This window comes from Micropterus salmoides, unplaced genomic scaffold, assembly GCF_014851395.1.
Source record: "Micropterus salmoides isolate LMB-PRFRI ecotype aquatic unplaced genomic scaffold, ASM1485139v1 Ms_hic_scaffold_10, whole genome shotgun sequence".
In the NCBI taxonomy this organism is placed as follows: Eukaryota; Metazoa; Chordata; class Actinopteri; order Centrarchiformes; family Centrarchidae; genus Micropterus; species Micropterus salmoides.
The window spans coordinates 8,046,558-8,073,772 of NW_024040041.1; the positions used below are offsets into that span (position 1 = coordinate 8,046,558).

Consider the following 27,215-nt stretch of genomic DNA (forward strand, 5'->3'; position numbering starts at 1 on the left):
CAGGTATGTGTAAGAAAAAATAAAATCCTATCTCACTCCCCTCTCAAGGTATGAAATCCTCACTCCCAATGCCATTCCCAAAGGCTTCATGGATGGAAAGCAGGCCTGTGTGATCATGGTAAGGAGTCTATAAAATTCTAGCTAATCTCCACAGTAAGTAGTCCCTGGGCAGTGCGATTTATCAGTGCGTTTCTTGTCCTGTCAGATCAAAAGTCTGGAGCTGGATCCCAACCTGTACCGGATCGGCCAGAGTAAGGTGTTCTTCAGAGCAGGAGTCCTCGCTCACCTGGAGGAGGAGAGGGACATGAAGATCACAGACATCATCATCAGTTTCCAGGCCTGGTGCAGAGGCTATGTGGCCCGCAAGTAAGAAGAGCCAGTTGCCCTTTTTAATGTTATCAGAATCCTGTTTTAGCAGATTCAGAAAAAATTATTTGGAGCACAACTGACTTACAAAATTTAAGGTCTCTCAGCAGGCTTTAACCTTGACATGGAACTTGAACAAGACTTTCTCTGCACCTCAGCAGTGTCCTTATAAGGAACTGACTTCACAATAATGAAACTAAATGACTTATTTATTGATTTATACAGTAAATAAGAATATTATTGTTTTTAAGTTTGTTGCATTGAACTGCATGGTAATGCGAAGTATGATTATTTGAGTCTCTGTCCTGATATTGCTTTGTAGATCTTTTGCTAAGCGACAGCAGCAACTGACTGCAATGAAGGTGATCCAGAGGAACTGTGCCGCTTATCTTAAACTCAGGAACTGGCAGTGGTGGAGGCTCTTCACTAAGGTGAAACTCCATCTCCTGCAACATCTTAACCAATGTTTTGGTTGCATACTTGTCACAACCTTGCCTTTTCCTCTTTTTGCCTGTGCTTCTGTTTTGTCTTTTCTAACTCCGCTTATTTCCACCATTTTGTCCTCAGGTGAAGCCTCTACTGCAAGTCAGCAGACAGGAGGAGGAGATGCTGGCCAAGGATGAAGAGCTGATGAAAGTGAAGGAGAAGCATTTGTATGCTGAGCAGCAGCTCCGGGACATGGAGGAAAAACAGCAGCAGGTAAACTTTTAGAAACAACAAGTCTCGGGCTTATTTTCTGTTCCACATCAGGACATGATATGTAGAACAAACACCCTGCCCTTCCATATCATAATAACTGACGGATGATGGAAGAGGATGCTTTGTTTGGAAGAACTGGTTATCCTTGATTTAGTTAACTGTGCAATTTCTTAATGTCATCTTTTTGCTCTTGCTTGCAGCTAAGTGCTGAGAAGGTGGCCTTGCAGGAGCAGCTTCAGGCAGAAACAGAACTATGTGCCGAGGCTGAGGAGATGAGAGCCCGTCTGGCTGCCAAGAAGCAGGAGCTGGAGGAGATCCTCCATGACCTGGAGGCCCGTGTGGAGGAGGAGGAAGAGCGTGCCTCCCAGCTCTTGTCAGAGAAAAAGAAGATGCAGCAAAATATTGCAGTAAGTAATAAAAGTTCACTCATCCTATACACCCACCAATTTAAATATGCATGCACTGTATACAAAGAATACTTAGTTTGATTTGCCTTGATAACCCTCCCGTCATTTATCTGCACACAGGACTTAGAGCAGCAGCTGGATGAGGAGGAAGCGGCCAGACAGAAGCTCCAGCTGGAGAAGGTCACCTTTGAGGCCAAGCTGAAGAAGATCGAAGAGGATGTTATGGTTCTTGATGACCAGAACAACAAACTAAACAAGGTTAGGATGCAAAGAACTTAAAAACAGTCATTGAGATTAGTCAGTTTGGAGTAGTGTACTGAGACAATTGTGATGGAGCTAGTGGCTACCACTGTGCTCGATTTAAACTCTTTCTACTAACTCTGAAAGTGACAAATGTAATAAATGAACTTGTGCTGTCTCTGGAGATGCTTACTGTTTACGCTGCTTGTGAATACAGGAGAAGAAGTTGCTGGAGGAGAGGATTTCTGAGTTCACCACCAACTTGGCGGAGGAAGAGGAGAAATCCAAGAGCCTGCAGAAACTCAAGACCAAACATGAGGCTATGATCACAGACCTGGAGGGTAGGAAGAAAACACAAGTCACTTACGTGATAATACATACCACCAATATAGACCACAATGGTCCTAAACAGCACAGTGTTATTACAGTTTCCGACTTTCAGCATCTTCTTTTCCCCTCCATATAATCTTGTACTTGTTCTTTTTGTCTGTCAGACCGCCTGCGCAGGGAGGAGAAGCTGCGCCAGGAACTGGAAAAGAACCGACGCAAGCTGGATGGTGACTTCAATGAGATACACGACCAAATTGCTGAGCTGCAGGCCCAGATTGCTGAACTCCGTGCCCAACTAGCCAAGAAGGAGGAAGAGCTCCAGGCAGCTCTGGCCAGGTCTGTACAGGACTCTACATGTCATAGTTTTCAGTTATTGTTTGCCATTGTTGCACTATACTCATCAGTCATTAGTAGTAGTGTTTGTTTTAATCAGATTGACTGACTACAGCGGGATGATGGTTAGATACAGATTCCCCAACCCTCTGCTCAATTTACTCATTTTTGCTGACCTATTCTTCCTTTAAGGATTGAGGAAGAGGCAGCACAGAAGAACCTGGCCCAGAAAAAGATCCGTGAGTTGGAGGCTCAGCTCTCTGAACTGCAGGAGGATTTGGATCTGGAGAGGCAGGCCCGCGCCAAGGCAGAGAAACACCGCAGGGACCTGGGAGAAGAGCTGGAGGCCCTCAAAACTGAGCTAGAGGACACTCTTGACTCCACTGCCGCTCAACAAGAACTAAGGTAGAGACATTTGTTTAGGGACGGTTACAATGGGTTAAACCAAGACTGTCATTACTTTGTGCATCTTGACGCAAGCAGATTAACCCCTGCTCTCCCTGCTCAGGTCAAAGCGTGAGACAGAGGTGGCTCAGCTTAAAAAGACTCTGGATGAAGAAGCCAAAGTCCATGAACAGCAGCTGGTTGAGATGAGACAGAAACACGGCCAGGCCTTTGACGAACTCAATGAGCAGCTGGAGCAGGCTAAGAGGGTAATTTTGTAAATCCTATCCAACTTGTTTGATTTCTCCTTAATGCACATTTGTTTTTTGACTGCACACACCATTAATGTTTGTCCTTCCCTTCAGAACAAAGTGTCCATGGAGAAGGCCAAGCAGGCTCTGGAGTCGGAGAGGAACGAGCTAACCATTGAGCTGCAGACGCTGATGCAGGGTAAGGGAGAGTCCGAACATCGCAGGAAGAAGGCTGAAGCCCAGGTCCAGGAGCTGCAGCTCAAACATTCAGAGAGTGAGCGCCAAAGGCTGGAGCTGGCTGAGAAACTGGCAAAAGTGCAGGTACAACGCTTTGAAACACTTTGTCATTAATATGACAGAACTTTTGTTGGCTGTTTGCAGCTACAACTATTACATTGATACTGCTTTCTGTTTGTGCTCCTAATCTGTGGTCCGTACATGATGACTTATATGCGATAACATTGCTAAATGCAAAAGCTTAGTCTTTATTAACTGACTCTGCACATACAAAATAAACAGTAAGTAGATGATGTGTTGTTTCTGTTCAGTGGTTCACTTGTTGCCCTTTGTCCACAGGCTGAACTGGATAATGTAAGCACCATGCTGACCGAAGTGGAGAGCAAGTCCATCAAGGCAACAAAAGACTGCTCTGCTGTGGAGTCCCAGCTGCAGGATGTTCAGGTACGCAGACTTCCTGTATGCTCAGAGATGACCCTAATGTGGTGTAAAACTAAACAAAACTTTCCATCCCTTCAGAAGTGTTCAGCACATACAGGGCATGTCCACTTGAACCAGAGATATGAAGGATTAATTAAAATCAATTTGTCCTTGCTAAGATCTGATCAAAAATGCTTAAACTGACTAATAATAAGCCAAACTGAAACTTTGCTGAAACTGTATCTGGGCATCCTTGAAACCAATTTCCACTTCCATACATTTGAGGGCTACTGTACCCCACTTTGATCAGTCGTGGTCAAAGGACGCATCCCCTGTCTGCAGCGCTTCAATGGCAATCAAAAACAAAGCATAACTAATGGATTGCAGCCTAAAAAATGGTTAAAGTTAGATGAGGCCTCATCTGTGTCCTCAAAGATTCATGTAAGGTGCACTGTATTATCTGCTTGAGTCTTGTCAAATTTTACTGGGCTATTTATGGTATAACAGTCGGATGAGAGGAATTAATTAACTTTTCTTTAATTTATAATTCAAATCAGTCCTGTGAAAATATCCCATGCTAGTCGTTAAATGCTCTTATCGATGAAAAACTAATTAGACAGTTGTTCAGTTTTTTATGCAGTGGCGGTTTCCCCATCACACTTGTGTAATTTGAATATTAGACCACCATTGGTATCCAAAGTTATCACAAAATCCTGCTCACGTGTACACGATTTAAGGTGAGCACAGAGACACTTTCCCCTTTTTCAGCAGACAAAATAATCTGGTGTCAAAGTCTGCACGTACATCACACTGCACAGTGAAGTTTTAAAAATGTTTTTAGATCAGTAATTCCGAATGCTTTAGATTTTCAAATATTTGATTATATAAAATGATCAATTGGTCTGCTACATGTAATTCAGCTTTACATGTTTACAACAGGAACTACTCCAGGAAGAGACACGCCAGAAATTGTCACACAGCACACGTCTGCGGCAGCTGGAGGACGAACACAACAGCCTGAGGGAACAGCTGGAGGAAGAAGAAGAAGCCAAGAGAAATGTAGAGAAGCAGCTTCAAACAGTACAGGCTCAGGTAAGAAAAAAAACACACAAACCTGTCCCTCAGACAGGGTTCAGACAGTTTTGTTACGTTTACGTTACCTGCAGACGTTCACGTCTGGCTGTGTCGGCAGTCGTGGTTGCAAGATGGTAAGATGTGAGTTTTAATGGATTAAAAAAAATATCTAAAACTACAGACTGTAATAACTTCCTTTTGACAGTGATTTGTTTACTTTCATGGATTATCCATGTTTACCAGTCAGCGGTGCACCTGTAACAGCTAGGCCGGAAAGTGAATGTTAAGTCCTGCCTGGCATCGCTTCCTTGCTACCTTTCTTTATAATGTTACTCATTTCTTTTATTTTAGTAGTTTATATTGTTCTGTCCTATCAAAGAAATTGTTTTGACACTTTCAGGGTCTTAAATTATATCTGTTGTCTTAAAGCATTGAATTTGACTGCAAGAACCCTGTCAGACCGCCTGATAACTTTCAGACGAGTAGCTGAGAACTGTCTGCAACTATTGACATTTTCTGTTGAACAAATAACTGATTCACTTAACATTTGAAATATCACCATCTGGGATATTTTATGAAGGACACATCTTCCTCACCGCGTTGAATGTTTGAGTCACACCGCCTCTTTTCTTATAGCTTCTTGAAATGAAGAAGAAGGTCGAGCAGGATGCAGGTTGTCTGGAGTCTGCTGAAGAGGGAAAGAAGAGACTTCAAAGGGACCTGGAGGCATCAAGCCAGCGCCTGGAAGAGAAATGTGCTGCCTTTGACAAGTTGGACAAAACCAAGACGCGTCTCCAGCAGGAGTTGGACGACCTGCTGGTAGACCAGGACCACCTCCGACAGATCGTCTCCAACCTGGAGAAGAAGCAGAAGAAGTTTGACCAGGTGAGAGTGTGTGTGTGTGTGTGTGTGTGTGTGTGTGTGTGTGTGTGAGTAAATGCTATAGGTCAAAGATGGAAGGAATCACCTTTTTATAAACTTGAAATTTTAGCATTAAGATTTGACGCCATCATCTTGATTTTCTCTAGATGCTGGCAGAGGAGAAGACCATATCTGCCCGCTATGCGGAGGAACGGGACCGAGCTGAAGCTGAGGCCCGTGAGAAGGAGACCCGGGCACTGGCTTTAACCCGTGAGCTGGACACTCTGATGGACATCAAGGAAGAACTGGACCGCAACAACAAACTGCTGCGAGCTGAAATGGAGGACCTTGTATCCTCTAAGGATGATGTTGGCAAGAATGTAAGTGTGGACGATTTGTGTTCAGAGGTACATTTGTGCCTGCGTGGTCTGTTCATACAGTTCTCATCACAAAATCCTCTTCCCTGCTCCCATCAGGTCCACGAGCTGGAGAAGGCTAAACGTGCGATGGAGCAGCAGCTGGAGGAGATGAAGACTCAGCTGGAGGAGCTGGAGGACGAGCTGCAGGCCACAGAGGACGCCAAGCTGCGTCTGGAGGTCAACATGCAGGCCATGAAGGCCCAGTATGAGAGAGACCTGGCAGGACGTGATGAAATGGGCGAGGAGAAGAAGAGGTCACTGGTCAAACAGGTACTAATGTATATAGACTAAACCAACATTTTATGTGTATGTTAACTTAGAGATAGACATAAGTCACTGCCTGTTTTCCATGTTAACAGTCGTTAGAAAATGGACGGGCTGCTGCCATATTCCTAAATAAAATAAGAAACATCTTACACAGTGGTGCTTCTTAAATATCTGCAGCAGTAGACCTGATGTAGGTAGATTTCACTTACTAATTTGAACTCCAATGATAACTTTACTATCTTTAATTAAAATAATTATTGTTTCAAAGGGCATGGACATTAATACTGCTTTGTTGGTGTAAGCATGCAGGTGCGGTTTCTTGGTTCTGGTTAGTGAGACGTTTGAAATGGGACGAATTTGCATCCTTTAGGTGCGGGAGATGGAGATGGAGCTGGAGGATGAGCGGAAGCAGCGTTCTGCAGCCGTGGCTGGGCGCAAGAAGCTGGAGCTGGACCTGAAGGAGCTGGAGGCAGGTATCGACTTGGCCAACAAGAACCGAGACGAGGCCCTGAAACAGCTGAAGAAGCTTCAAGTGAGTTGCTTTTTGAAATCTCGCCAATACAACAAAAAATGCCACGTCCACATCAACTCAACTCAAATTTCAAACCATGGAAGGGTTTGTTTTTTTTCCTAGTTTCCTCTGACTCAGTTTGACTCCTCTGACTCTGCAGGCCCAGATGAAAGATCTTATCCGCGAGCTGGATGATACTCGCATGTCCAGAGAGGAGATCCTCGCTCAGAGCAAGGAGTCAGAGAAGAAGCTGAAGGGCATGGAGGCTGACATGCTCCAGATGCAGGAGGTCGGCATGCACGCCTCCGTAAACTTTGTTTTTTTCCCTCCTGCCTCTGCCTCACACTTATTGCTCTTTCCTCATTCATCCCTGTGCAGGAGTTGGCAGCAGCAGAGCGAGTAAAGAGACAGGCCCAGCAGGAGAGAGACGAACTGCAGGATGAGATTAACAGCCAGGCCAGCAAGAAGTAAGGCATCTTTCAAACTGCAGTAATATTGTTTTGTAGGTCATCTGGTTTTGACCTCTTCTGTATTTCTTTGTCTTTTTTTTTTTTTTTTTGTTGTTGTTCCCTTAAATCTCTCATCCGTTTCTTATCATCAATCTTTCTCTCAGTGCTCAGGTTGCAGAGGAGAGGAGACGGCTGGAGGCTCGTATTGCTCAGCTGGAGGAAGAGCTGGAGGAGGAGCAGTGCAACACGGAGCTGGTCAACGACAGGCTGAAGAAAGCAATGCTGCAGGTCAGTGGAGATAAGAGCAGCTCATTATAGTGTTAACATGCCTGTTGAGAGTTGTTAGCCCATATATGTCAGTACAAGTTCAAGTGATTCAAGACTTTTTGAATACCCAGCAGTGTAATTCCAGCTGAGACATTGATTCATTTCCATTAGTGGTATAAAAATGGTTTGATTTTAAGTTATTAAATGTAGTGCAACTTTTTAAAATGAATGAATTGTTTTTTAGACTGACCAGATGAATGTGGAGCTGACAGCAGAGCGCAGTAGCTCTCAGCGTGTGGAAGGGGCTCGTGCCCAGATGGAGCGTCAGAACAAGGAGCTGAAACTGAAGCTGCAGGAGCTGGAGGGCACAGTCAAGTCCAAGTACAAGGCCAACATGGCCGCCCTGGAGGCAAAGATTGCTCAGCTGGAGGAACAGCTGGACATAGAGACCAGGTAAAAGCCTCAACCACAGAAATGAGACAACTGAATCAAGACTGCACATTTACACAACATTATATCCACACTTGTGTAGAAGCGTTGGTTCTCATAGATACTGAGTTCTATTAATGTCCAAATAAGTCTTTGTTGCAGTGCTTTGTAATGGAGAATTTTTATCTTCCAGTATTGCTACTTTTACTTAAGAAGACCTAAATACTTCCAGGTTACACCAGCCAACGGTATGTGACATTGTTTTTGGTCTGACTGATGGTGTGCTCTTGACTCAGGGAGAGGCAGGGTGCCACCAAGCTTGTGAGACGCACAGAGAAGAAACTGAAGGAAGTCATCCTGCAGGTGGAAGACGAGAGACGCAACACAGAGCAGCACAAGGACCAGGTCAGAGGTTTTCCATCACCATTGTCAAGCTGATCGTCACAGGAGCTTTACATTTGTTGTTTCGGTCGCCCTGTTCTGGCGTTCCCGAGTACGATCAACGTAATGTTAACTTCATTTGTCAAATTATAGGCCGACAAGTTGAACTCTCGCATGAAGCAGCTGAAGCGTCAGCTGGAGGAGGCTGAGGAAGAGGCTCAGAGAGCCAACGCCAACCGAAGAAAACTGCAGAGGGAGCTGGAAGATGCCACCGAGTCGGCAGACGCCATGAACCGTGAAGTCACCACCCTCAAGAACAAGCTCAGGTGAGGGAAAGGGACTGTAGAGTCCCAGAAGCTTTCATTTTGATCACTTGTTCTACACACATGACGGTAGCAGACGGTAAATGACTGTTCATTTGAAATGGGTGTTATTTATTCAGGAAGGTGACTGAGGTGAATCCTTGTAAACTGAGAAACTGTATGCAAGAATCTAAATGCAGATCATATAGTTTGACACACACAAAACTTGTTCTGTGGTTTGAGTTTGAATTGCTTTGCATCATTCATTTGGGCAACAGAAGTTTTATAAAATGATATGATCATAATACCAATTAGAATTATCGCCCACTCCTGCTGCATATAAATGTAGGTAGAAATTATTGATCAGTTATTTTTTTCTCTTTTAGGCGTGGTGACCTCCCCTTCACCGTGCGCCGCGCTGTTTCCCGCGCTGGCATCGAAAGCGACGAGGAGAATGAGCCCAAGAGTGAGACCTCTGAGCCCAAGCCTGAATGAACAGCCACAGTTCCACTCGACTCCTTAGAACTGCATCATTGATAGACAGACCCACATTCACATATGAGCACACATTACTGTACCTACTGACCGGAGAGGAACACAAACATAAGAATGTTATCGAAACTAGCGGCAGGGATTTAGCCGATTCCTCCAAGTTTAGCCCTGCGACCGTCTGATCTCCAACACTGACAATCTATGCATTCTTAACACACTTTCTTACACACACACACACAGACGCCGGTAAAATCAGACAATCACCATGCTGACAAACACACACACACGTTATGTTTGGGCCAAATTTTTGTTTTGCTTAATTTTTCATTCTCTGGGAAAAATTAAAGAGAAAATGATATTTTTTATAAGGAAACATTCCAATTATAATAGTCCTGGTTTAGGATCTATTTTTCTAATTGAAGTAAAGAGAAAACAAAAAAAAGTATACATAAATGAAGACCGATTACTGGAAGGGGACCAAAGTAATATCTCAATCTATAGAATTGTATTTTATGCAGAAGTTTTTATAATGGTTAAGAATGAAAGTGCTTCATGTTTATTATGCTCTCGCATCAGTTTATTATGAAGGTTTATATGCTGAAATGTATTCTCTCGATTTAGCTGCAGTTAGTACTCGTGATTCCGCTTTTTGGCTTAATAATTTGATACCCACACATTTCATGTGGAAACAAAATTGGAGGCAGATTTAAAGTAACACCATTGGAGACTCATTGACGCATACTGAAGGCATTTGATTGTGACTGTGCTGAAATTTCTTAATTTTGCACTGAGGTGAAAAACAACACTTTAGCCTAGACATTATAAACCACTGCATTTGTGTGTTTCATTGAAACACTGATGTGACGCTGACGCTTGGAAATTTTGGAAAGACCGTGCTCATGCTCATTTAGTAAGTGCACAGACTGCCAATACACACTAAGGCCTTAAATGCATCTGAATTCTACTGGGCAGGGTGGTTGGCTTCTTCTTTCTGGACATGCATTGATTTTTACATTTATAACTATCAGTGTTTATGTTAATATTCAAGATAAAGTTTAAATGAGGTGGTGGGGTAGTTTATTACTCACAGCACACACTGTATTCTGAGAGCACAGCTTGCTGAGTGAGGAGTTGCTGAGGTTGTTACAAACCAAAGGCAGATTCAGGAGGTAGGGAGGTACCTCACTGTAACATATGTACACTGTACTCTGGCTGATTGGGCTTCATATAGACATGTGGCGTTAATATGTGGCCATGTATTGAGTAGATGTATCAAATGATCAGTTCTATAGAGATGCAAGCTCTCTGTGTCAGGATGATATAAACCCCTCACAGGCTGTGCTCAGGGGTGGCTTTTGGCTCACACTGCTGGGAAGTGAGAGGAACGTGTTGTTATTACTTAAGAATAACAGCTCAAAATTAAAAGGATCACTCTTTCGCATGAAAAAAGAAAAAAAAAACTGCATCTCCAACAATTCTTCTGCAACGTTTGTCTGTCTGCACCTCTGGAATGGAAATCATGTTGTGAAATGTTGGTATTCTTGCAATTAAAGACGCTCTCTAAACTGCCATTTGTCGACTTCTGTTTTATAATGATCTGATGTTGCCGTTTTATTTTCAGAGGTTTTAAAGCTCAGTCATTTGAGAGAACGGGGTTAAGGTTGGAGTAACATCAGGTTTGAAGTCCAGAACTTCACCTCCTCTGAGGCCTCAAGGACCTGGTCTAGTGAAATGGAAATGATCTAGGTTGACGTGTGTAAAGTATCAAGGATGTTCGTTTACGCTCAGCTGCCAATTCCACACCTGTGCAGTGTATACCACAGGCGCGCTCGCGCATCAGTGGTACGTAACGTGTTGGGCAGTAATAGGCCTACTGCAAAATTACTTTTCCCAGTAAAGAGTAATGTAACGGATTACTATTTCGAAAACAGTTGTATTATTACAGTTACTAATCCAAGTAACGGTGCGCTACTGAACGCACCATCCCTGACGTGGCGCATCAGCTCAGCGGCACCGGACTTTGTTGTTGAAGTCAGCTGTTAAACAGCCAAGAAGCTAAAGGACAGCTGGAGAACAGGGAGAGAGGTATTTTCGATAGCTGTTGGCATTTATTGCCATTTCTGTGTCACAGTCTAAGATGCAAAGAACATTGTCGTCTGTTGTAAACTTTGTGTGACCAGCAAAAAGTCTTCAACCGCCAACAGTTTTACATTTATACTTAGGCTAATTGAAGCATCAGCTAAAGCAACACAGCAACGTGAAACTCAGAGAGAAACTCCTGCCGCTGCTGCCAGTGATGCTTGGACTCATCGGGAGAGAGTGGCGTTATAATAGGCCATCGCCCAGCAGTGGGCCTAAGTGGAGTAGCTAATATTACTTTTTTAAGGAGTAGGTCTATAGCCTATGCTAAGTAACTAGTAGGTAATATTATTTCCGAGGAACTTGCCCAACACTGAGTTGACAATAAGGATCAGATTAATTGGGAATGTTTGATTATTGCTTGTTAGAGGCTATGTCTAATCTTTACTTTGACTTGTCTATTGATCACTCATGTAGCCTAAATATACACTTTGCTGTGTGGATGGTTGCTTTTTAAGTCCTTATGTTAAAGGTTTTGGTACGTTATTAATTAAGTTCTTGTGAATGGTTGTGACAAGGTTTAGGCTATATAAGGCCTTTTCACAGGGGTCGCTCCGCGCTCCTCATCAACAGACAGGCAAACAAGCGCTCCGCGAGGTAACCATGGCAACGGCTTCTGTGTGACTGGCGCGATCCTGTTAAACTGTCGCGGTCGTTCTCGTGTCACGCACACGCCCGCCCGCTGCCAGAGCTGACATGTCAAACTTTTTCCAACAGTGTATCAACAGATAGAGACTGATCAGCTGTTTGAGTTTCTTTAACAGTCAGGCCACCAGGTCTTAAACAGGCAACAACCTTTGCTGCTGTCTCTTATTCAATAAAAATCATCTAACTTCAACTGAACTAATTTGAAAGTTAGTAGTTGCATTACTTAGTTATAGACTCAATTATATCATGTTGCACATTTATCTGTTGAAGTTTGGTAAAAATGAATACAAAATAATTATTATAGAGAGGCTGCGATGGCGCAGTGGATTAGACCCTTGTCCTTTGATTCCCACTGCAACACATCCATTAAATATTGTCATGGATCCTGCTTTACCTTCCATGTTAGAGCTGCCGCCAGTTTAATCGGGGTGTTGGGTGTTCTCAGTATTTTTTCCTGCTTTTTTGCCCTTTGCCAATCCCATGCCTGGTAACTTTACTTTTACAACGTAATTCAAGTCTATCAGTGTAACAGCACGTTTTTAAAAATCAAATATAACCTAAGCTATTGTTTATAGTGTAATGGGTTCTGACATTTGTGATTTTATAGGAAACCCATTTTTGCCGATGAAATTTGTGTTTGGTAGGCCTATGTCTAACATTGTTTAGTGGAGCCTATCATTAACATGATTTACGGCTGGGTTGCATTTTAAACAAAGAAATTGCATATATACTTACTCTCTACCAACCAATCCAGTCCTTTTTACCACGTGAAATACATTTTAATGGCCAATACGAGCCATAAAATTCAGTTTTCTACTTACAAAAAGTGATTGCAGCTCCAGCCTTATTACTGAAAGATTGCTTATGACTTTATACTATTTAAATGTCAAAGGCAAGGCATTGAAAATTTGAATATTACTTAAGACCAATACAAAAAAAAGGATTTTTAGAAATGATACCATGGTCCTTAAACCAGGTACTGTTGCTTTGGCACTGTGTGCAGGTGCCAAGTCCTGTTGGAAAATGAAATCTGCATCTCCATAAAGTTGGTCAGCAGCAGGAAGCATGAAGTGCTTTAAAACTTCCTGGTAGACGGCTGCATTGACCTTTGACCTCAGAAAACACAGTGGACCAACACCAGCAGATGACATGGCACCCCAAACCATCACTGACTGTGGAAACTTTACACTGGACTTCAAGCAACATGGTTTTTGTGCCTCTCCTCTCTTCCTCCAGACTCTAGGACCTTGATTTCCAAAGGAAAATGCAAAATTTACTTTCATCAAAGAACAGAACTTAGGACCACCACCACTCAGCAGCAGTCCAGTCCTTTTTGTCTTTAGCCCAGGCGAGACGCTTCTGACGCTGTGTCTTGTTCAAGAGTAGCTTGACACAAGGAATGCGACAGCTGAAACCCATGTCTTGCATACGTCTGTGCGTGGTGGTTCTTGAAGCACTGACTCCAGCTGCAGTCCACTCTTTGTGAATCTCCCCCACATTTTTGAATGGGTTGTGTTTCACAATCCTCTCCAGGGTGCGGTTATCCCTATTGCTTGTACACTTTTTTCTACCACATCTTTTCCTTCCCTTCACCTCTCTATTAATGTGCTTGGACACAGAGCTCTGTGAACAGCCAGCCTCTTTAGCAATAACCTTTTGTGTCTTACCCTCCTTGTGCAAGATGTCAATGGTCGTCTTTTGGACAGCTGTCAAGTCAGCAGTCTTCCCCATAATTGTGTAGCCTACAGAACTAGACAGAGACCATTTAAAGGCCTTTGTAGGTGTTTTGAGTTAATTAGCTGATTAGAGTGTGGCACCAGGTGTCTTCAATATTGAACCTTTTCAAAATATTCTAATTTTCTGAGATACTGATTTTGGGGTTTTCATTAGTTGTCAGTTATAATCATCAAAATTAAAAGGAATGAACACTTGAAATATATCAGTTTCACTTTTTGAATGGAATTACTGAAATAAATCAACTTTTTGATGATATTCTAATTATATGACCAGCACCTGCATCTACACACACACACACACACACACACACACACACACACACACACACACACACACACACACACACACACACACACACACACACACACAGATCACACACAGTTACTTGTGGTTTTCCACTTGCCAGTGGCTCCTACCATATTACTGTTGGTTATGTCTCAAAATGACATGATCTAAAATTTAAAGACAAATCCTAACCAACCATCAAACCAACTTACCTCTTCATAACCATATAGATAATAACACTGTATGGATGTGTGCTACATTGTTTCAGTGGTATGACCTGTAGAAAATCTTATTGTAACCTCTAAAATAAAGACTACTACTACTCCAAAATATGTGGTGCTTTATTTCTTATTTTCCATTGTGCCCTACGTTTAAAAAAAAAATACAGACAACAATATGGAGGATTCATTTTATTCAGTGACAGTGTGATAGAGGCTCTAAAGGTCAGGTTCTTCAATCGACGAGGAGGATATCTGCATTTCAGTTTTCTGCCTCGTCTGGGTCTTACTCGATGAAGCGAGGATGACAGACGTTTCAGTTTCCCGCATCGACGAATACGAGGATGATAGAGGCGTTTCCGTTTGCCCGCGTCGACGAATACGAGGATGATAGAGGCGTTTCCGTTTGCCCGCGTCGACGAATACGAGGATGATAGAGGCGTTTCCGTTTGCCCGCGTCGACGAATACGAGGATGATAGAGGCGTTTCCGTTTGCCCGCGTCGACGAATACGAGGATGATAGAGGCGTTTCCGTTTGCCCGCGTCGACGAATACGAGGATGATAGAGGCGTTTCCGTTTGCCCGCGTCGACGAATACGAGGATGATAGAGGCGTTTCAGTTTTCCCGCGTCGACGAATACGAGGATGATAGAGGCGTTTCCGTTTTCCCGCATCGACGAATACGACGATGATAGAGGCGTTTCAGTTATATATATATATATATGAAAATATGAAAAAATGAACACTATGAATGAGTGGTGGATTTTTAAAAACAGTTCTTACTGTAGTCTGCTCCTCTCCTTTTTGGTGGCAGATCTCCCCCACTCACCATTTTAAACAGCCGTGTCTGCGGTGGAATCCTTCAGGTTTCTGGGATCCACTATATCCGAGGGATATGAGGATGACAGATTTCGTTTCTAAAGTCCCTCTATCACGTGTCCTGGTCCGACGAATGAGAGTATTACAGATGCTTCCAAAGTCCCGCTATCACGTGTCCTGGTCCGACGAATGAGAGTATTACAGATGCTTCCAAAGTCCCGCTATCACGTGTCCTGGTCCGACGAATGAGAGTATTACAGATGCTTCCAAAGTCCCGCTATCACGTGTCCTGGTCCGACGAATGAGAGTATTACAGATGCTTCAAAAGTCCCGCTATCACGTGTCATGGGCTGACGAATGAGAGTATTACAGATGCTTCAAAAGTCCCGCTATCACGTGTCATGGGCTGACGAATGAGAGTATGACCGATTCGTTTCAAATTTCCCGCTCGTCTGTTTCCTGGTCTGAGAATATGAGAATGCTAGATGTTTCCAGCTGCTTGATTCCTAAATCGACGAATATGGCCATGATGCAGTTATTTTAATTTTCCACCTCGTTTGATTATTGGTCGTATTTGTTAGTGTGACGGCGTTTATCTCAGCGCCATCAGCACAATTGCACGGCAACACGTGTTAGCGCCAATACTTACCGGAGAGTAGCCTATACATCAGAGATGTCGCCGTGATCGCGTCCTGCTACTCCGCTCCGTTGATCTTGAATAGGCCTATCTGTTATCAGCACCATCGGCAGTCTAAAGATCGGAATCGTAGCTTTCCTCTGCCGGTCAAAATAAATGATAACAACCAGCGAGCGAGGTTCCTCATAGCCCAGCTGCACAGAAAACCGAGAGACGAAGTTTAGGACAGCAGACAGTGTCTGCTGTAGGGCAACAGTGACGCTTCCACTGTCTCGATCCATCTTTGGTGTTGAAATCAGCCGCACCAAGTATCAGTGGTCAGATTGCAGGGGTTCACCTAAGATACCGAGTCTACTTGGATCTGGTTTTAGAATGAAGGCACAGTGCAGTCTCCTGATTTATATAGACTGCATGCAGTGGGAGGAGTTTTGGGAGAAGAGTAATCTAGGACAAAGTCAGCTGTTACAAATGCTACATCCTGACAGGAAATCGCGTCTCTCAGCCTCTTTGCATTGACTTTGTATGTGATAGCGCCGCCCCCAGAACAGTGAAAGACTCTTGTCCAACATGTAACACAATGCTCTGCACTGAACCAGTAACATGTAGCCTAATTTCTCACTTGGCAAACTGATTGCAGCTCTTAACTTATCACTTTTGTTTATGCCTCAAAATGACTTGAAGTTTCAAAGACAAGATATCATCAAACCGACTTAGCTCATAACCATGAAGACAGACAAAAACCTGCTTTTTAAAGACTAATACAGGTGTCCTAGATTACAAAGTGACTACAAAGGAATTTTTGTTTTGGCACAAAGAACATTAATAGATGTGGTAGGCTATGTCTCCTCTTGATAATATCTAAGAGACTCATATTGAATCATTAAGTCACGTGTAGGCCATTCCACTTTCTGTTGCCATGCGTCTGCATTAAGTCTGGGTTTTAACCAGCAGTCAGTGACCGACATTCAGCAAAGGGATGGCTGGAGCAGTATTCTGCTGTTAAGAAGGAGCTAGGCCTAAACTGTGGCCTATTTAGAGAAAATGTATACCTTAAAGTTTCAGTAAGTAATCTGTCTTCATAATGTTTCTGACTGTTTGACTGTTTTAACTTTTCATTATTATATGTAGCCATTTTGCTGACATTAGACTATGCTTTACACAACAGATTCGGCTGTGACCTTTCTTTGCTCCGTAAGAGGGAAGAATTTAGAAAGTTGCGTGGCGCTGCGGACAGCCCCCAGCTGCAGTAGTGCATGGATGATGTGTAATTTTCATCCAGCCAGAGGGAACGATCCCGAACTCTTCACAGCCTGTCGGTACCGGAGAGGGAATGGGGCCGACATTGACAGGAGATCGTGGAGTGACTGGAACAAGAATCACAGCCTTCAAAGTCTCTCTATAAAAAAGAAAAGATCAGACACCACCAGGAAGTGCACTGCAGGTATGGAAGATCAGAGAGGAACACCATCACCACGCAAAACAAACCAAGACTACTACTATTATTAATGTTCCTAATATTGTTATGTTTTGTAAATGGACCTGGTCTGAGTAACAAAGCTGCTGAATTTAAAAGTATGATTTATAATTGCTTTCCCACACAAATTGTGTGTGTGTATACTGAAACCCTAAATGGAAAAAAGGAAGCTGCTCAAATGAATTGACTTAAATTAGAGATCAGCAGCCATGTCATGTATCAAAATAAACTACCGTATTACTAAAAATACTTTCCCAAGGTACCATAAAATCACTTTGTGAACCTATCTATCAATCGGCCTATTTGACTTCACCAGTACACTAAGTATACTCAGTTAATTAAAAGCAGCTTTTCTCTGCCTAATGAGTCATGTGATAAATCTAATATATGCAACCAGTTAACAGATACAATATTGAAATATCCCTGTGATCACCCAGATGAAATTTTAGAACCAGTAACAGTTTGCTTATGACACAGACTGTATCCTAATTTAGTTACTTTGTGTTTGGTAATGGGCATTATAAAATAATATAGCCTATACAACAGTGCCAATGATGTCTGCTTTTGGCTGCTGAGCTTGGTAAAAGCAGCTAACTGGAGAAGGAGGCTTGTGGACACGCGACAGTGTATTCCAGAAAAACGAGAACTGTGGTCTGTCTGAATTTAGCACTGGGTGGAGAACGAAGTGCGAGTTTGTTGGTTGGTGAGTCGATTAAGAGGTGGTGTGGGATAGCATCGGCCGACGGCCTGTATAGGTCCGGTAGCGGTGCTATTTCACAGCTTCTGGTTGCTCATTAAACCAATAATCTGGATAGGGATGGCAGGGAGACAGGTGGATGGTATGGATTACAGTGAGGCAGAGGGAAATGGTAGTGATGAGAGGAGGGAAAGTGATTGGGAGGAAGTAGGGAGAAGGCATAGGGATAAGAAGGAGGCTAGTCGTAAAAGAAAGAAAAAAGGTTGTGTTAGTTCAAATGGGACGGAAAGTGAAGAAGATGAAGGGAAGGAACATAAAATAAGATTGCTTAATGTAGTGGTACGATTTGAGGGAGAAGGAGGAGTAAAAAAAAATGGATCCACTTAAGTTAACTAAAATAATAAGAGAAAAGGTAGGAGAAGTATGCAAGAATTTTGGGAGATGGAAACCTACTGGTAGGATGTAATAATGAAGTACAGATGGAAAAAGCAAAGAAGATGAGTTGTGTTGGAATAATAAAAATAGTAAAAGTAGTAAGAGTGGGGGAGAAAATAAATGGCGGAAGTAAGGGAATGATATATGGAATTCCACTTACTGTAAAATATGGAAGAGTTGGTGGAGAACTTGAGAATGAAGAATAGGTCAGTTAAAATTGCAATAAGAATGACACGGGGAGTGGAGAAAGTAGAAACAGAATCTGTATTGGTTGAGTTTGAAACAAAGGAGGTACCAAAAGAGGTATATTATGGATTTATGAGATACAGCATAAGAGAGTATGTACCTAAGCCAATGAGATGTTATAATTGCCAGGAATTTGGACATATGGCTAAGGTATGGAAAGGAAAGAGGAGGTGTGCTAGGTGTAGTGGTGATCATGAATATGGAAAGTGTGGGGAAGAAGTAAGACCAAAGTGTTGTAACTGTGGAGGGAATCATAGTGTGGCATTTTGGGGATGCGAAGTGATGAAAAAAGAAGTTAAAGTACAACAGATAAAATTAAAAGAAAACATTTCTTATGTTGAGGCTGTTAAGAGAACAGAGCAGGAAAAGAAGAATCAGAGTGGAGAAAGTACAAAAAGGGTGAGCAGGGAAGATCACCAAGAAAAGAAGGAAAAATGGGAAGAGAAGAAGAAAATAGTGACATAGCAGGGGTGATAAATGCTACAGCTGAAGTCAGGTCTAAAACTGAAAGAATCCATATTATTGTTAAAGCAGCAATACACCATTTAGATATGGCAGGATTAAAGTGGGAAGAAGTGAGGGATGAACTCAGTGTACAGTCGAGTCAAGAGACAACATGTATAGGTTAATAATTTTTGTAATGCTAATCCCTCAATGGAATGCAAGAAGCTTGATCGCAAATGGGCAGGATTTCAAGCAATTTATAAGGAGTAGAAGAGAAAAGCCAGATGTTATATGCATTTAGGAATCCTGGTTAAAGCCTAATTTGGACTTTATAATATATGGATATGTATCAGTTAGACAAGATAGGGAAAATGGTGGTGGAGGGGGATGTATAACATTTATAAGACAAGGCATTCCGCATAGGGTGTTAGGTATAGGAAAGGAGCAAGAATATGTAGTGGTAGAAACATGGGGTGAAAGGAAAAGAATTGTAGTTATAAATTATTACAATCCGTGTAGAAAATTAGATATAAATAATCTTGAGGAAATAGAGGGGCAAGACCATAATAATATTGTATGGTGTGGGGATTTCAATGCGCATAATGCATTGTGGGGTAGTGAGAAGATGGATAGTAATGGACAAGTAATTGAAGAGTTATTGGATGAGGAAAACTTAGTATGTTTAAATGATGGAAGTAAAACAAGGATAGAGGTTAGTACGGGGAAGGAATCTGTACTTGACCTTACACTGGTGTCTAGTAGTATGGCAGCGATATGTAATTGGAGTGTATATAAGGATGGGACAATAGGAAGTGATCATTATCCAGTATTATGTAAAATTAATATTTCATTATCTCAAAGTATAGAAGAAAGAGGAGGAAGATGGGTATTTGAGAAGGCTAATTGGGAACATTTTCAGAGAGAAAGTGATAGATGTTTGAGCCAGATTGAGTAGAATGATGATATAGAGACACTGGAAAATAAAATAAAGAAAGGTATAATAACAGCGGCAATGGAGTCTATTCCAAAAAGTAAAGGTAAGGTAAAGAGGAAAATCGTACCATGGTGGGATGAGGAATGTAAAGAAGCAGTCAGAAATAGGAACAAAGCATTTAAAATAATGAAAAGAACTCATAACTTCAGGCACATGATTCAATATAATATGCTCAGGCAATAGTAAGGAAAACAATTAGGCAGGCAAAAAGAACATATTGGAGGAACTATTGTAGCTCAATTGGGAATACAACTCAGATTGGAGAGGTGTGGAGAATGATTAAAAAGATGGGTGGTGAAAGGAGAGAATGGAGTTATCCAGTTTTGAGTAGTGGAAATGAAATTGCAGTGACTAATAAGGAAAAGGCTGAAATGTTAGCAAATACATTTGTCAATGTGCATAGCTCTAATAACTTATCTGAAGAAGGGAAGAGAGGCAGAGAGAAGACTAAATCTGAAAATGTAGAGATATTTATGAAGACTGGGAAAGTGGAGGATGAACAAAATGTACTATTTAACATGGGAGAATTAAAGAGAGCAATGGCCAAAACTGGGAAGACTGCACCAGGAAAAGATTACATTTGTTATAGCATGTTGAAACAGTTAAGTGAGGAGGGGAAGAATAAGTTGTTGATGCTGTACAATAAAGTGTGGGAGGAAGGGAAACTTCCAAAGAGCTGGAAGGAGGCAATTATTATGCCGATAAGGAAACCTGGGAAAGAAGCTTGTAAACCTACAAGTTATAGACCTATTGCTCTGACATCTCATGTCTGTAAATTAATGGAAAGAATGATAAATGAGAGGTTAATGTATATTATGGAAAAAAGAGGTATGGTGGCTGAATGTCAAAGTGGGTTTAGAAGAGGTAGGAATACTATGGATGCAGTATTGTGTTTGGAAGATAACATAAGAAAAGCACAAGTAAATAAAGAGACAGCAGTGGCAGTATTTTTCGATGTAGAAAAGGCATATGATATGCTATGGAGAGAGGGACTAATGATTAAATTGTATAATATGGGAATTAGAGGAAATTTTCTTAACTGGATCAAGGATTTCCTGGAAGGAAGAACAATTCAGGTTAAAATAGGGGCAGTCCTATCAAGTGAACATGTTATAGAAAACGGAAATCCTCAGGGGAGTGTTGTAAGTCCCACATTATTTTCAGTAATGATTAATGATATATATGTGAATATACCAATAGGTATGGGAAGATCACTTTTTGCGGATGATGGGGCAATATGGAAAAAAGGAAGAAATATAGAACATGTAGTTAAAAAAATACAAGAAGGGATACAGCATGTTGAGAAGTGGGGAATAAAGTGGGGTGTTAAATTTTCTATAGAGAAAACTAAAGTAATGTTTTTCACAGGGAAGAAAATCATGGAAAATATTAATATAAAACTATATGGAAGTAACTTAGAGAGAGTTAAAGCATTCTGTTTTTTAGGAGTATACTTTGACACAAGATTAACATGGGTAGAACATATTAGAAATGTAGAAGACAAATGTAAAAAAGTAATAAATTTAATGAGATGTTTAACAGGACTAGAATGGGGAACAGATTATAAATCACTGAAATATATATATGTAAGTCTAATAAGATCAAGGATGGATTATGGAAGTGTGGCATATGGATCAGCAGCCAAATCTGTACTTAGGAGGCTTGATGTAATACAGGCTAAAGCACTGAGATTATGTCTAGGGGCAGTTAAAACATCACCAGTGTGTGCTCTACAGGTGGAAGCGGGAGAAATGCCATTGAACATCCGACGTAAACAATTGCTTGTAAATTATTGGGTAAATCTAAAAGGGCATGGAGATAGTCATCCAACTAAAATAATATTACAAGATAATTGGGAAAGGGAGAGAGCACAAAAGTTCAGTTTTGGGTGGGTCGGAGATGAGGCGGCTAGAGAACTGGGAGTGTATGAAAAGGAATTCTGCCCAACTATAATATGGCCTGATACACCGGTATGGAAGCTAGAAACCATGGAAGTTGATTTTAAATTACTTCGAGTTAAAACAGTAAGTAATAGCACAGATCTGGTAGCGGAATTTTATAGACATATAGATTTTAAATATAAAGAGTATATTCAGATTTATACAGACGGATCCAGAAACAGGAAAGACTGGATCTGCAGTTTACATTTTCAACCAAAGAGGTGAGATAAGCAGACGAACCACAAATGATCTGAGTGTGTATGCAGTTGAATTATATGCTATTAAGATGGCACTAGAATGGATTGAGGAAAACAAAATCAAAAAAGCTTTAATTGGAAGTGATTCAGTGTCGGCTTTATACAGTCTCATGACTGGTATATCTAATAGTCATCAGGATTTACTGTATTCAATATTGATAATATACACAAGAATAAGGGAAAAATGCTATTAGATTCAATTGACTTGGATTCCTGCTCATATTGGCATTGTGGGTAATGAGAGAGTGGACAAGTTAGCCGAACAAGCTGTTAAAAAAGAGAGTATTGAAGAAAATATTAAGTTGTCAAAGTCTGAAAGAAAGAGTATAATATGGAAAGAAGCCATTAGAGAATGGCGACATCAGTGGGATGTGGAAACTAAAGGGAGACATTTATATGCTATACAAAGTAAAGTTGGGGCGGTGAAGAATAGGGGAGGGAATAGAAAAGAAGAAATAATTATGACCAGATTAAGGATAGGTCACAGTAATTTGAATAGCACATTACACATTACACATTATAGGGAAGCACCCAACTGGTTTTTCTGGTTGTGGTCAGGTTGCAGAAACTATAGAGCATGTGTTTTTGAGTTGCAGATAATATGAAGAACAGAGGAAAAATATGATGGAAGAGTTAGGAATAGTTGGAACAATAGGGACAGGAATGAAGGAAATACTGGAAAGTGGGGAGAATGAACAAAGCAGAGGAAATATTTTCTTATTTTTATCAAGAATAGGTATGATGAGAAGAATATGATGTAACTGGACATGACAGGAAATAAAGCCGGAAGATGGCGGTAGTGCAACGATAATGGATGCAAGCTGCCGATAAACTCTAAAGAAGAAGAAGAAGAAGAACAGTGCCAAAACGTTATATTCTTCTTTTTTTTTTTACGTGTGCAAAAGTTTACATTGGCTGACGGTAGATAGATAACGTTACATGTGAGGGCTGCTTGTCAAGTCAAATAATTAGCATTAAATTGGTATATGATTTAGCCAGTGCTACTAAAACGAACACCAAAGCTTAACAGCTTGCTTTAGTTCCCTCCACAACCCCGGTGAACGGCTGAATATGAGGAAAGCTGGAGTTAATGTAACAGTAGAGCTTTTTCCATGATCACCGGAGCCAGCAGATGACCCAGGAATGAAAGCTGCTGCTGGCAGAGTCCCATGTTGGTTTGAACATGAGGAGCCCAGCCTGGAGGGCAGTGTCTGTGGGGGAAAACACTGATAAGAAGGAAAAACACTCCCATGCGGCTACTCATTAAACTTTGAAAGTTGCAAATTATATGATAATAAATACTGATAATGCATTACTTTCAAGTAATAAGAAACAAAGAAGAAGAAATATAGAAACTTTACACTGTAATGAAATCCAACACTACTGTTTGTGACGTTTATTACTTTTATTTGTGTATTATAATAATAATAATAATAATAATATAATAATCTTTATTTGTAGAGCACTTTTCAAAAACAAGTTACAAAGTGCTTTAAAAAAGGGTAAAGACAATAATACCCAAAAGACAATAATACTTAAACAATACAAGATAAAAACAAGAAAACATTGAAAAGACTAAAATACATATTTAAGATAAATATAAAATTAGTAAAATAGAATAAAATAAAAGGGATAAAATAAAGTCAAATAAGATCGGGAAAGGCTCTCCTATAAAAGTATGTTTTAAGAAGGGACTTAAAAGAGTTCACTGACTCAGCCGACCTGATTTCCTCGGGCAGGCTCTTCCAGAGCCTCGGGGCCCTGACAGTAAACGCTCTGTCCCCTTTAGTTTTCAGTCGAGACTCTGGAACAGACAACAGACCTCTGCCCGAGGATCTCAAGGTACGTGCTGGTGTGTATGGGACTAAAAGGTCAGAAATATAACAAGGCGAGAGGCCATGAAGAGCTTTAAAAGTGATCAATAGAAAGAAAGTCAATTCTAAAACACACTGGGAGCCAGTGTAATGAAGCTAAAATAGAAGTAATATGGTCATATTTCTTTGTTCTGGTTAAAAGCCTACTTTGCAAAAGGGATGGTCAGGAAGGTGTGCCAGAGTACAGTCAATCATGGAGATTGTGATCATCCCAGCTGTTGATCTGCATGAGTATCACACACACACACACACACACAAACAAGGTATATGCCATCACCATTCTGAAGAAACGAGAAGGTAGATTTATTTAGATATATTTCATATTTTTGAGTGTATTAAGACAATAACAAAACAAAACAAAAACAGAGTGTTTGCTTTCTTCTAATGTCATACACATCTGGGATGGGGGCTTAAGAAGACTTTTCAGGACACATCATACACATTGCATGCTATTATTGTAGAGTTAACACCTAGGATGTAGGCTGACGCAAGTCTGATAATGATTTTAATCTCTAGTGAAACATTTAGTTATGTGCTGATAGCAATTTGAGCTGCCAGAGACAACTGTTTCTCTGTAGATTGAGACCTGGAAAATGCAGCTGTTTGGCAAAGTTGATAAATAAACAATCCTTGGATGAGTTAGGTCATTTTGACGTGAATGATCTAGCAATGACCCTTTGGCAAAGAACACATTCCAGTCTTTGTGCCAACTTTTGTCTGTGGGACAGTACTTTTTTGAGATCTCACACCGAAGATTTCCTGTTTAAATCATTAATAGTTAAGTACTGTTTAACAACCTAAGGCCTGTGGATGTGAAGGAACTTGTATTTCTGCACTGAAGGCCTCACTGAGTAGAAAGGTTGAGTAGATTTCTATTTTATTTCACTTTACCCAGGTACAATCAATGCAGAGCACTGCCTTTCCCTGATGGTTCATCACACAGGATTAAACCCAAGAAATGCAGATTTGCCCTGCAGAGAAGAAGCTTTTTTATAATCATAATAATAATTATAATAATAATGAATCAATGAACTTCTTTGTTGATTGTACATATAAAAGTGACACCTCCAGCAAGAGATTCCCAACTACAAATACCATCAAAAGGATAAAAACACAATAAAGTCAGACGGCTTATTTCCATTGTGGTCCTTTTGGGAAGGCAAAGGGATAGGAGGGTGGTAATGCTCACCAGGTTTCACATAGGTTAGCCTACATAACAATGATGACAACAAGCTGATTGTAAAACACCTAATCTAATTAACTTAATACTAGGCTATATATTACACTGGCGAATGTCTTAAAATTGCAAAGAGTAGGCTATACAACTCAGATTTGTGTTTTATTTTGAAACAGAAGGGCTAACAGTAGACTGCGGAAGCTGAGAGTGGTTTTAACAGTGATAGTGCCATTAAAAGAGTAGCTAGATGGCAGGATAAATTCTGCACACCCTATGGCAGGGGTATTCAATTAGATTTCAAAGAGGTCTAGTTAGAGAAAATTTCCTGAAGCAAAGGTCCGGAACATCAAAACGACGAACTTGCGTTATCATTCAGTACTATAACCTATAGTTGTATCAACACATGTTTTTAGTCAACAACGGACTGTCAAATCAAATAATATTTCAGTCAGTTTTCACATCAAACTGGAAGGATAATAAATAACAACTATTCAAATAATAACTTCTAAATTTAAGTAAACTAAATTAAAGTGCCTAATTTTTAGAAAAAATGTAATAAAAAGTGTAGCTTGAAGTGATGAAGTGTAGTCTTAACCAATTTTATAATAAACACTCATAACAAATGAACAGCTGTAATGCCTCCTCTTCTCTTTCATTTCCTCTTACAGAGCTACCACTTTCCTACTTTCTGTTGTTCAGTGAGAAACGTGAGCTCCAGCTAGCATATTGGAGATCTATGAGATATTCTGGTTTTGAACTGCCCGTGGGAGGAATGTACATGTAAAAATCTGTACATTCTTGAAAAAGTCATGTGAAATCTCATAATCTTTCGTCCCCTCAATTCGCGTGTGTTTCCAAAACGTCTCTGGTGAATCTCGCGGACTCGACTCGCAAGCATCGGAATGCACAGATTTGATTGGCTGAGCAGCGTCACATGAGACGATTGGAGCACATGCGATTGGTCTGTGAGTTTCCTGGTCCTCTAAACCAGTACAGTAAATGCTAGAAAAGCTGCGCGGGTTAAAATAGAAACGCTCCGTCACGAGGTAGTAAGTCTCAATAATAAATGTGCTGTAGGTCGGCGGTCCGGAGAGGACGGCGGCTGGGTCCGGATCCGGACCGCGGTCCGCCTATTAGTGACCTCTGCCCTATGGCTTCAAAATCAGTGAACAGCTTCCTGTGGTAGCAGTGCTACTCTTTGATATATACGCAGAACCTCTGGGCGCCTCAGCAGAGAGTGGGTAGAGTGACCTCTGCTGGTTGAGCTTCCACATAGCGACCATGAATAAATGTTTCAAAAGTAAAATATAAATTAAATAATAATAACTACAATATATAGGCCTAATTGCTATCCTAAGCTTCCTATCACACCAGTTCATATTATCTTAATCTGAAGTTGCAGGTCACCAATATGGTCTTAAATACGTTCCGTTGACAGATAGGATTGTGATTGTTATTATTTTTGGTTACTTGTTATTTTTATTTCAGTTATCTAAAATGTTTTTATTCCACACCCAGTTTTAGTTTAGTTTTACTAAAATACGTTATTTTAGTTAGCATAAGTGTAAACTATAAATCACATTGCTAACAACAGATGTAGGCTACATGGGCCTACTTTTATTTTGAATGTTTTACCCGTTACTCCCAGTTCTTTAAAAAGGACTAGGCTATGCATTTGTGTTTTTTATAAACACTGACGGAGAAGCTTGGAAGTTTTGGAAAGACCGTGTTCATGCTCATAAGTGCACAGACTGCCAACACACACGAAGGCCTTAAATGCATCTGAATTCTACTGGGCAGGGTGGTTGGGATGCCCTCTCCCAGGGGCGCGATTATGAGCTTCATAGGGTCTGGTCGGGTCAGCAGTAAATATTGTGCTAGTACTAGTATTGAACTACAAGAAGCCAGCCACTTGCAAGCCTTTAATTAGAGTTATGTAAAGCTTTTGATGGGACAGTTAAGTCCTAGAGAAGTGGTGACAACAGCTGCGCAGAGGGGGTCCAATTTGAGTTTTTTGTCATAGGGCCCAAAATTCCTGGCGGCCCTCCTGGATGGTGTTCACTCACCCAATGGTG

General features: G+C 41.1%; 1 protein-coding gene and 1 long non-coding RNA gene across 3 annotated transcripts in view; both read left to right on the top strand.

Annotated features, from left to right (window-relative positions):
- Window positions 1-10,690, top strand: part of LOC119883289 (myosin-9-like) — a 34,444-nt gene extending 23,754 nt beyond the window's left edge. For both annotated transcript variants that reach the window (XM_038693869.1, XM_038693878.1), the window contains 24 exons: window positions 49-118; window positions 206-366; window positions 689-797; window positions 934-1,065; window positions 1,266-1,472; window positions 1,593-1,730; window positions 1,930-2,053; window positions 2,207-2,378; window positions 2,568-2,780; window positions 2,884-3,028; window positions 3,125-3,331; window positions 3,587-3,691; window positions 4,607-4,759; window positions 5,378-5,626; window positions 5,770-5,982; window positions 6,079-6,291; window positions 6,659-6,820; window positions 6,960-7,088; window positions 7,178-7,266; window positions 7,413-7,536; window positions 7,760-7,968; window positions 8,241-8,349; window positions 8,479-8,651; window positions 9,014-10,690. In XM_038693869.1, the coding sequence (XP_038549797.1) occupies window positions 49-118; window positions 206-366; window positions 689-797; window positions 934-1,065; window positions 1,266-1,472; window positions 1,593-1,730; window positions 1,930-2,053; window positions 2,207-2,378; window positions 2,568-2,780; window positions 2,884-3,028; window positions 3,125-3,331; window positions 3,587-3,691; window positions 4,607-4,759; window positions 5,378-5,626; window positions 5,770-5,982; window positions 6,079-6,291; window positions 6,659-6,820; window positions 6,960-7,088; window positions 7,178-7,266; window positions 7,413-7,536; window positions 7,760-7,968; window positions 8,241-8,349; window positions 8,479-8,651; window positions 9,014-9,122 (3,715 nt within the window). In that variant the 3' untranslated portion in view covers window positions 9,123-10,690. The remainder of the gene's footprint in view (window positions 1-48; window positions 119-205; window positions 367-688; window positions 798-933; window positions 1,066-1,265; window positions 1,473-1,592; window positions 1,731-1,929; window positions 2,054-2,206; window positions 2,379-2,567; window positions 2,781-2,883; window positions 3,029-3,124; window positions 3,332-3,586; window positions 3,692-4,606; window positions 4,760-5,377; window positions 5,627-5,769; window positions 5,983-6,078; window positions 6,292-6,658; window positions 6,821-6,959; window positions 7,089-7,177; window positions 7,267-7,412; window positions 7,537-7,759; window positions 7,969-8,240; window positions 8,350-8,478; window positions 8,652-9,013) is intronic.
- Window positions 10,691-15,847: 5,157 nt separating this feature from the next.
- LOC119883303 lies at window positions 15,848-17,987 on the top strand. Its single transcript, XR_005440615.1, has 2 exons — window positions 15,848-16,663; window positions 16,768-17,987. It is a non-coding gene; the product is annotated as an uncharacterized LOC119883303 (long non-coding RNA).
- Window positions 17,988-27,215: the final 9,228 nt, after the last annotated feature.